General features: G+C 39.6%; 1 protein-coding gene across 1 annotated transcript in view; it reads right to left on the bottom strand.

Annotated features, from left to right (window-relative positions):
• Positions 1-1,315: 1,315 nt before the first annotated feature.
• The window catches only part of LOC144687345 (mitogen-activated protein kinase 11-like), a 51,284-nt gene continuing 42,937 nt past the window's right edge, over positions 1,316-9,662 (bottom strand). Inside the window, exons 10-12 of the mRNA XM_078553334.1 lie at positions 5,773-5,851; positions 3,215-3,388; positions 1,316-1,653 (exon numbers count right to left, since the gene is read on the bottom strand). Of these exons, the coding sequence (XP_078409460.1) occupies positions 1,580-1,653; positions 3,215-3,388; positions 5,773-5,851 (327 nt within the window). The 3' untranslated portion in view covers positions 1,316-1,579. The remainder of the gene's footprint in view (positions 1,654-3,214; positions 3,389-5,772; positions 5,852-9,662) is intronic.

Below are 9,662 nucleotides of genomic sequence, written 5' to 3'. Positions count from 1 at the left end.
CTCAAAGTTTGAATAGGTAAATACGTTTGGATTCAGAAAAGGTATAACCTCGTGAAAAAAGGAACCTGAATCTTTGTTGTAACAACTGAGGAAGATGAAAAGAGGGGAGCCATTTGACTCCTTCTGATCTGGTCACAACATAATTAAATCATGATTCATAAAATTGTAAAATGAGAATGAAATACACTAAAAGGAAATTGCAATAGGAGAATTGGTTTCAATTCTTAGCTATTTTTTTTTTGTTCTATGACAGGTAAATTTTGAGTGAGGATTCTTGTGGTTGAAAAGAAATGTGTATTTGCCAGAGGCTTGTTACAGTTTTAGATCAATGAAGGCTTTAAGATTTATAAATTACTTGGACTTTATTTTATAAATCTTTCAGATGTCTACTAGGACTGCCGTCTTTTCATTACAATGTTTATTGTGTCATGTCCTGTGGCTTTTAATGCACTTTTACACAGTTTATCTTCTCACCTTGGCAGGCATGGGCTTATACACTAAGTAACACAATGACTTTTAGGTATTAACACATCTGAGGGGAAAATCCCTCCATGCTATGTGTAACAAAATAAATCAATCTGTTGGTAAATAATTTGCATTTCTTTTACACTTGATGCAGAGGATTCATTCCTCCCTCCGCCCCAGTTATCTTATGAGCTATGATATTACACAGTAACGAGTTCCTAGCAACAATCTCTTGTAAACTTAGAATCCAAATATAATAGGAATTTCCTGTTTGCACAGAAGGAGTTCCTTGATAAATGTAAGCATTTCAGATCCCGAATGCTGAGATAACAGAGCTACTAACCTAACAAGAATCAAACATTACAATGTGCTGTAATTTTGCAAATAAGGTATTCAGTGGGATTAGAGCCAATAGCCCTAGCTGAAGAACAGACCATTAGCAGATGCCCGATTGTCCGCTTCTCTGATGCAATTTTTATCACGCCGCGATCCTTCGCAAAAATTACATTGAAGTGTCAACTAAAATGTGCTTTGCTACTGCTGATAAAAACACAAAAGCAGCAAAGGCTTATACGGAATATTGTTTATGCTTAAAATTAATGTGTACAGAGATGAAGACAACAAAATTAGTTTAATTCAGAATTTTTCTGACTTGTGGTTTGTTCATTTCCTAAATGTATTTTCTGTAAGCAGGGTGAATGATGATAGATAAAGTAAATAGTAGTTACTTATTGACACCTTAAAATAATTTGTGCTCTCAAAAGGACATGTTTTGTACGAGTCAGTGCCATTGGCCAACTTTAGCAATCATAACATCAGGTATTGATATAGACATAAAAAGTCATTGATATATTTGGCATGAATGCCGGACAGGATTGGTTTATTAACTGTTTACAGAAGACAGTCATGCAAAAAGACATGGCTCAACCAACTAAAATTAAAAAAAAATCTGTTCTTTTTGGTTTAAGTTGACTATATCCAAAATATCGGTCCTGTTGTGTGATGAGCTGTGGAGGTGGTGAAGCTATATCCAAAACGTAGCCCCGTGATAAGTCATATACCAGCAGGCAACTGAAATGCTTTTTATCTTTTACTACAGGTAATGAGGCTGCTCCTAAGGTTCCATCTCCATGTTATCCGTTGTACATGGTGGCAACTCAAAGCTGTTTACCTCCTCAAATGTAAGCTCTGTGAACATAAAAATGAATTTTACCTTCTATTCACCATAATAATTCTATTCACCATAATAATTCTATTCACCATAATAAACTATTACAGTAATATTGGCGTACCCTCCATGTCAGAAAGACAAAATGATTTGCACAATGAATCGCTTTTTGAAGTACAGTGACTCCTATTATACAAGAACATTTATAAAATGCACTTTGTTCTAACTTAAGGTTAGAACAAAGAAACAGTACAAATAATTACTGGTTGTTAAATTGTTGCTTACATTTATGGATTCTGGCATGTTCCTAAAAGCATAGTAAAATGATACTACAGTGAATGTCCCAAAATGTTTAATGAAAACATGGGGTTCTTCTATTAGAGAGAGTGATATTATTGAGGATTTTATACCAATTGAGATTTAAAAAAAACTTGGATCTGGCAGGATCCACTTTTAAACTTGATGACAGTGTTCTTGGAGTTTTTAAAACACTCCTATTTACTCCAGGGGCTGTTCTCAGGACAAATTGGGATAACTAACTGATGCCATCTTCTTTAAGTGCTCCTTCCTTCTCTGTAGGCAGCATCACCCATGTGCAATGATTTTTTAAAATTCACCTAAGTGAATTGATTGGCTGAAGAATTTTGTATTTAAAAGAATTAGTCTACCATGACTGCAACATCCTTCATCATTCTCTCAACCCAGTTGATACACCCAATAGACCATTCACCTTCTCAATTGCACTGGGTTATGTGTTAGGATGATGTATCTGTTTCTCACACTCCCTGTTACAACTATTTCCTTTTATTCATGTGGTAATTTTTTTGCTGGACACCTCATGATCAGTAGATGTGGTGATAAGCAGAGTAACAAACTGAAGGCATTGTAAATTATTTTCCTTTCTGATCATTTTCACCCAAGGTGACCTCCCAAGCAGAGCTACAGCAGGAGTGACAGCATTTCTTGCAAAGACACAATGAATGACATCACTTGGGCTTAAAATTATCCTTGTGTATTATGGCCTCTAAGGACAACATGGTAAGATCCAGGCAATGCAATGAGTTCTAGTACAGTTGTACTGGAGCATAATCAGGGATGTTGCTGCTGCAGAAATTCCAGAATATGTAGAACATTGAAAACCATGTTTTTTTTTTCCTGAGTGCTTTTGCTTTTAAGTGCCCAGTATCGCCAATATAAATGCTGCTAATCCTAACATTAAAAGTTGCAGTGGTGAAGAAAGATGACCACTCCCAGCCCACTTACTTCACTGCTTCTGCTTGGTTCTGTCTCCTGGCTCTGTCAGGATAATTGTTTAGTAGCTTTTCTTCTTTTTTATCAACACGAGGATATTATGCAAGGTGCTTTAAAGTTGTCAAGCACCTATTGTGAGCCAAGGCAGTGTGTGTGTGTTAAGTGGTAATTCAGTCATGGAGACCATTATGGATGAGAGTGTATATCTGTACAAGTATCTACGCTGGCTTAAAATGGTAGAACTTTTTGCTTGTTATTAGGATGCTCAACATTTGGAATAATTCAACAAAAATAGTACATGTAATTTGAAATTGAGAGAGAAATGCCTACCTTTCCACTCCTCTATAGTCCGTTCCTTATTCTCTATTGACTCATCATATGGTTCTGCTTCTGGTTCATCATCAGGGTCATGATACTGAGCAAAGTAAGGGTGAGTCAGAGCATCTGTTGCAGTTATCCTCTTATCAGTGTCAAGTATAAGCATCTTCTGAAGCAGATCTACAGCTATGATTGGAAGGGACCAAGATAAACTATATAAAAGATTTACATACAACACCTAGATTATATTTACCCCTCATAATGGTCACAGTGCAATTTATGCAACAACTTCAAATAAATTAATCTAGCATCCACTGTCTTGAAGAAACATTTTTGGAGGGGGAAATGAAATAGAGCAACTAAAGGCTGGGCAGGATTTTGCCTTTTGGGTTGGGGTCACAACCCCTCAGTCGCCTGGCAATGATTTACCCCAAATTGACCAATTAGCAGACAGAAGGTGGGCTCATCACTCCATTAAGGAGGTTGGGCAGGCCCTCTAAGCTGGAGGGCCAATAGGAGCCCCTCCAGCATGGAAAGAGCTGTAGCCTGCAGCTCACAAGGTGAGGGTGGAAGGTGTCCTCCATTTTGAGGCACCCTCTTTGCACATTTTAAAAATCATAAAAAATGGTCTCACACCAGGCAACCAGTGTGGAGGGGGAATTCCATCCACATTGCAGTTTGCGGGTGCAGCTGTGGCCAAGCAGGCTGGGAGGGCCTCAGATCCTGCCTGGAGTGTTGGCTTCCCTGGTCCGTCACCGAAGGCTGCTTCCAGGCAGATGGCCTGACCGTTCTTTGATGACCCAGTTGGCCTCTGACAATAGGCCTTAAAGGGCAACTAACCTTTCAGCTGCTGATTCTGCCTGCGGAAAAATGAGCTGGCTGCAGGGTGGTACCGGCAAACTGGAAGTCCAACCTGTGGCACGAATTTTCATGTTCACCCACCTCCATGTTCACCCCCATGTGGGGGTGAAAATCCTGCCCCTGGTCTTTGTCATTCAACTATATCAGCATATCTTCCCCACAACTAGAAAACAAATAACTTCTCTATCTTATCCTTTCAGTGTTAACCAGTGGCAACACCAGCAAGAAATTCGATGAATGTTACCACCAGGTGAACCCTCTTAAACACCTGATGTGCACCTGAACACCCAGGACCATTCGGCCCATGATTCTGATCTCGTGATCAATTAAATCATTCACATATTATTGTTTGGTTCAGAAAGCTGCTTGTTCTTAACTTTCTCAATCGTAATGTATAGTTAAGTACCAGGTTCACAGTTCTAGAGGTTAAATTAGTCAATCTTGTGCTCATTTTTGAGATGGAGAAAGGAAACAAAAATGACTAAATTTGTAGGACTGCATCCTCCACCTCAAAGACATCTGTAAAATGTCCCAGTGCTATATTGTCTTCTGATGATTTTCAGGTGTCCAGGTAGCTACCTATAATGAATATTAGACTGCTTGCATACAATAATGAGGGGTTTATGCTTGTTTGAGGACCCCTCAGGGATATTATCTCCTGCAGAGCAGACAATGGACCTGGCTTCTGACATGCTCCATTCATGTTTTCCAAGTGTTTTTGCAGCCTACCAAGTGGCCACCATTAAAATGAAGAGTTCACATTTTCTTTTAAATTAATGTTCCTCCCAGCTCCATATAATTTCTGACAGCCATACTCTACCACCTCTCCCACTGTTTACTGCTGCCCTCCAGCACAAACCAGGCCTTGAAAAATTTCTACCCACTGGTCTCACTGCACAAATGCAACACCTTTTACTGTTCATCCTGATACACCAATGTCACCAGCAACCTTGGCTTTGACAACAGGGGTACTGCTTCTGGCAATGTGGAGGTGGATTTCCCTCATGCCAGCAGAGGGAGTAAAGCAACCACAATAAAATAAACAGCGGTTGTTAATGGGGGCAGACAGCTGCCAATGTTTGTGTTGCCACTGCCATTGGCAGTAAGCATCCTGGAGTGTAAATGAAGCAGATTGCACAGCACCAAGGCATAGACAAAGAAAAATGTTTCTACTTGGAAGAGGTTTTGCATAATATAAAATTTGCTAATAATCCCAGTTTGCTGTACAGTAAATTAAAGATGGCCAAATGAATCTGAATGCTATGCATGACTGTTAAATCACAGCTTTGTCAAAAGATTAACATTTTTCGTTATAAGTATTTATATATATTTACTCCTGGGATATTAAACTCAAATAAAAATGGACTGAATCCTAAACGTATATCTTGAATTGCAGCCTTCTTTGTACAGACTTTTCTTAACTGTTTATTCTGTTAAATATTTTTGGAATTATGTACTAAACATATTTAATTTCATAATTAATGACAGTCTGCATTTGATATATTTTATGAAGGTTAATTTTCAACTGTGAAATCTGGATGAAGTGCTAAGGCCAATAGTGCAGGACGAACTACGATGGCAGAGTACATTACTGTTGATTCTCACAATGACATTTTGTACTTGCTACAAGAAAGAGACATCAGGCCACAAAACAGAACGGTTATCCCCATACAGAACACTTACATTGAGTTTAAATGCAAAAGCCTTACCTAAAGGATTGTCACCATTGAATAGCTCTTTCAAGTCTCTTTGGGGCATGTACGGTAAAGATTCAATGTATTTTCTAGCCTGGAAAGAGTTAACCACTTGTCATTTAACAGATTAGAGTTTCCTAAAGTAAATCCTGTCCAACTGGCCTCTTTTAGAAGAATGCTACTATGAGAAATATCACAAACTTGGAATACTGCCTCCCCTACAAAAGACTGTTTCAAACATGGCATTTCATTGGCAGCATAGGAATGGAAACATTTCAGTGCTTGAATGTACAAAGTACAATGATTCATAACAAGGAACTCTAGCTATAATCAACCATATGAGTTCTTGTTGCTATTTGTTATAAAATCAAAGTCTGTTGTCACTTTAAAGACAGAAAATGCTGGAAAAACTCAGCAGCTCTGGCAGCATCTGTGGACTGTCACGACTCTCTGGGGATAGTGCACTGTAATATCGAGTCACACTGTTCCCCGAGCTGTGACAAATGTAAAAGGTTTGATCAAACCACCAGATTGCTGCAATTCTACCTAACGGCTTAATTTAGGATAACAGAATATGAGCACCAGGTTTGTAAACTTAATAAATAAATAACTGTTTATTGAACAAATCGTCTTTAACTAGTGGCAAAAGAACTATGAACTGCTAACTTCTAACTCAATAACTTAAATTCAACCCCTTCTTACACACACAAACACACACACACACACAAACACACAAAGGTAAAACAGTTTAATAGCCCCAATCCGGAGTACAGGTTAAGATGGGTTGATTTTAATTGATGTCTTCTAAATTCCTTGCAGTTTGTTGTTGATAACATGAGGTGGTCACCCAGCACTTTCAGTCTGTGATTCATTGGTTGAAAAACTTGCTTTTCAATGTCTCTACTGGTGATTTTTCCCCTTTTCCTCTTGACAGGGGGTTTTTCAGAGTGCAGGTTAGAGAGATATGAAGAAAAAGCCAGCTAGCTTGCCATGTAGATTTACTGGAATCTTACACACATGGGAGAGAGAGGGGTTAGGTGTGTTCTCTTTGCAGGCTAGGGTCTCTCTGCTCACTGCTATCACACAAAACCTTGGTCATGAGGTCAGCAGCCAATTAAAATGCTGTTGTTAGGCAGTTCCCCCTAGTCCAGAACTCCTTTCCGGCACCATCCTGTTCTCTTATGGCACCCTATGTTCCAGGCTAGCAACATTGTAGATATTCCTCACCCTGCTCCAGTGAACATGTCTTTCAACTGCATCCATGGTAGTTTTTAAAGCCACAGTCCAAGAAAATAAAAAGTAGGTTCTTTACAGGAGAGAGAAATAGAGGTAATGTTTCGAGTCCATATGACTCTTCAGAGCTCTGAAGAGGCATTCGGACTCAAAACATTAACTCGGTTTCTCTCTCCACAGATGCTGCCAGGCCTGCTGGGTTTTTCCAACATTTTCTCTCTATTTCAGATTTCCAGCATCCACAGTATTTTGCTACTATCTGTTATCACCTTGACTGTTTGGAGAATCTGCACAGTTAGCAAAAAAAATCTTAAAATTTCTAAGAAATAATTTGAAACCAGTGTTGAGAAAAGTTTTTAACCCAACCCTACTGGTTGTAACAGGCTGGGCATGCAGTTAACATTGCTTCCAACATCTCAGTGCACCAATGCATTTCAATTTCTGTCCACAGCTGCTTCAGTCATCAGTTTTCTTAGGTGGCTGATGTGCCTGTTGAAGCAGACTAATGTCTCATGAATAAACATCCATTAGCATCCCATAATGTCTTTAGGATCTTGACATCTTTTTAATGTTATCCTGCCCACCATCAAACTGCTGAGTAAAATCTTCTGCATTGGTTTCAGAGGCTGGCTAGAAGCACTGGAAGGGATAGATGGATGCTGGCACTTAGATCAAAAGGATCTGTGTACTATTGTGTTTTTTTTTGATTCCCAAGAGATTTCTAAGCTTGGAGATTGCTCGTTTCTGATCTTTCCCTTGCTCACCCTGAATAAGCAGTCACAGCTTATCATGTATGTCATTCTAACTTCGTTGTTTAGGAGGGAGGATGAGTTGCAGGAATGATTGTCACCATCAGGAGACGATTGCTACTGATTCATCTTCCTGTTTGCAGCACAAAGAGGCAGCAATGTCAGTAAAGTGAATGCAATCTCCCTTTGAGAGATGTATTTTGGCTTTAAGTAGGGCTCTGAAAGCCCACTGGAAATTACTGCCAGGAAGTGGTTAGGCTGTTCATTCCAGATGCAATTGGATGGGAAGCCTGCCAATCAAATGTAAACAGGTGTTAAAATATCACCAGTCTGAAATTTATGACAGCGGGCGTACTTCCCTCTTATCCTCTGTGCCTGAAACCCACTCTAGGTTAAAATTCACTCCTTGGTGTTGTTCAAGCTAATCTCCAAGAAAAGACACACATGGCTTTCCCAGGGAGACGGTGTGTTCCTAATAGACCATTTACTGAAATTCCAGGTTAGAAAGGTGCTTAAACCCAATGACTAATGCAGAGATGAGACGAGCCCTGCTATCTGCAATACGGACAACAAATCTCATTACGAGTCTGAGGGAGGTGGGTGGGTGTAAGTGAGAGATTGCGTACACTGAATCTGCTGCCATAACATGCTGGCCAACAACTTTCAGTGGGTGAGGTTTTGGGCAAGCAAGTTCCTGCCAGCAACTGATGGGAGTTTCATTGCAATGTAATTAAATTTAGATAAGGCTAAGGTTCTATTGTGCCTTAGTCATAACATTCGAAAACAGATGTCAGAGAGTTGGATTTTGTCATGATTGCACAGAAGATTGAAAGTTGTTCTCCAGCCTTTTCCAGTTTTTAACCTGCACTATATTGTTTTATTTTTACATTATTGGCATCATTCACTTAATTTAGAGGCAATGTCAGTTTCTTTTGTTTTCGTGCTATTTCAACTGGACAGCATGGCCGTCCCATTAGGAATCCCTCTGTATTAGTGCTAGATAGAGGAAGAGCAGGAGCAAAGAATGAATGCACATAGATGAAGCGGCACCAAAGGTATGCTCACTACACCCCAATTTATACCTATTGATAGATGCTTGCATTGGGCTTCAAGCCAGGCAGGACTTCCAAATATTGCTTATTGATCATAGAAATGTGGATCTGACACCTGATTAAGTGGGTCATATTTACTATCATTGTCTGGTGATATGTAGGGGCCCTAAGCTGATCCATTGCACAGGGCCCATGCAAGGCCAACACCGTACTCCTCATCGTCTCCCAGAATTCTAATACTATGGCAAATGTTTCATCACGAGCTGAGTCAAGAATCACACGTGCCTGTGACAAACAGGAAGGGGTTGAGATTCTTTTTAAACAAGTTCGTATTTTTGCGTGGTCTGTGCTCTCTTGATCCGTAAAGAACATTTTTTTTAAATATACGATTGTGACAGAGCAGCATGAGGTTTTTTCTTAAATGAAGTTTTTCCAGTGAAGGCAGAGAAGTTATAGAGTTTGGGGAGTCGCATGGGTCTGGCCATGTGGCAGTTGTTCTAATCACTTAGAATAGTCTCTTGGGTTCAGTGTGGGACAGATGTGCTGCAGCATAGATAAAAATGTCAAGAAGAAACTTTGAGCTCCAATATAGAATATACCTAATGGAATTTATAGGGTAAGGCTTGAAACGATCAGAATTCATTGGTGGAGCATGGCCCAGAAAACTTTGAGCGCCATTGCTCTAAAGGACAATTTACTTAGTTCATATGCGTGGCAGAAAAACCTGGCCACGCTTTGCATTAATAATAGAGAATCATGGTTTTCCGATACGTATAGTCAGCAGAGAGACTCTCCAGCCACAGCAAGAATCCAGCACTGGTTTTCTTTATTCCAAACACTGCTTTGTACAATGTTTTGGCAAAAGCGTGTA

This window comes from Cetorhinus maximus, chromosome 12 (assembly GCF_964194155.1).
Source record: "Cetorhinus maximus chromosome 12, sCetMax3.hap1.1, whole genome shotgun sequence".
In the NCBI taxonomy this organism is placed as follows: Eukaryota; Metazoa; Chordata; class Chondrichthyes; order Lamniformes; family Cetorhinidae; genus Cetorhinus; species Cetorhinus maximus.
This window is presented reverse-complemented; position numbering and strand designations above follow the sequence as displayed.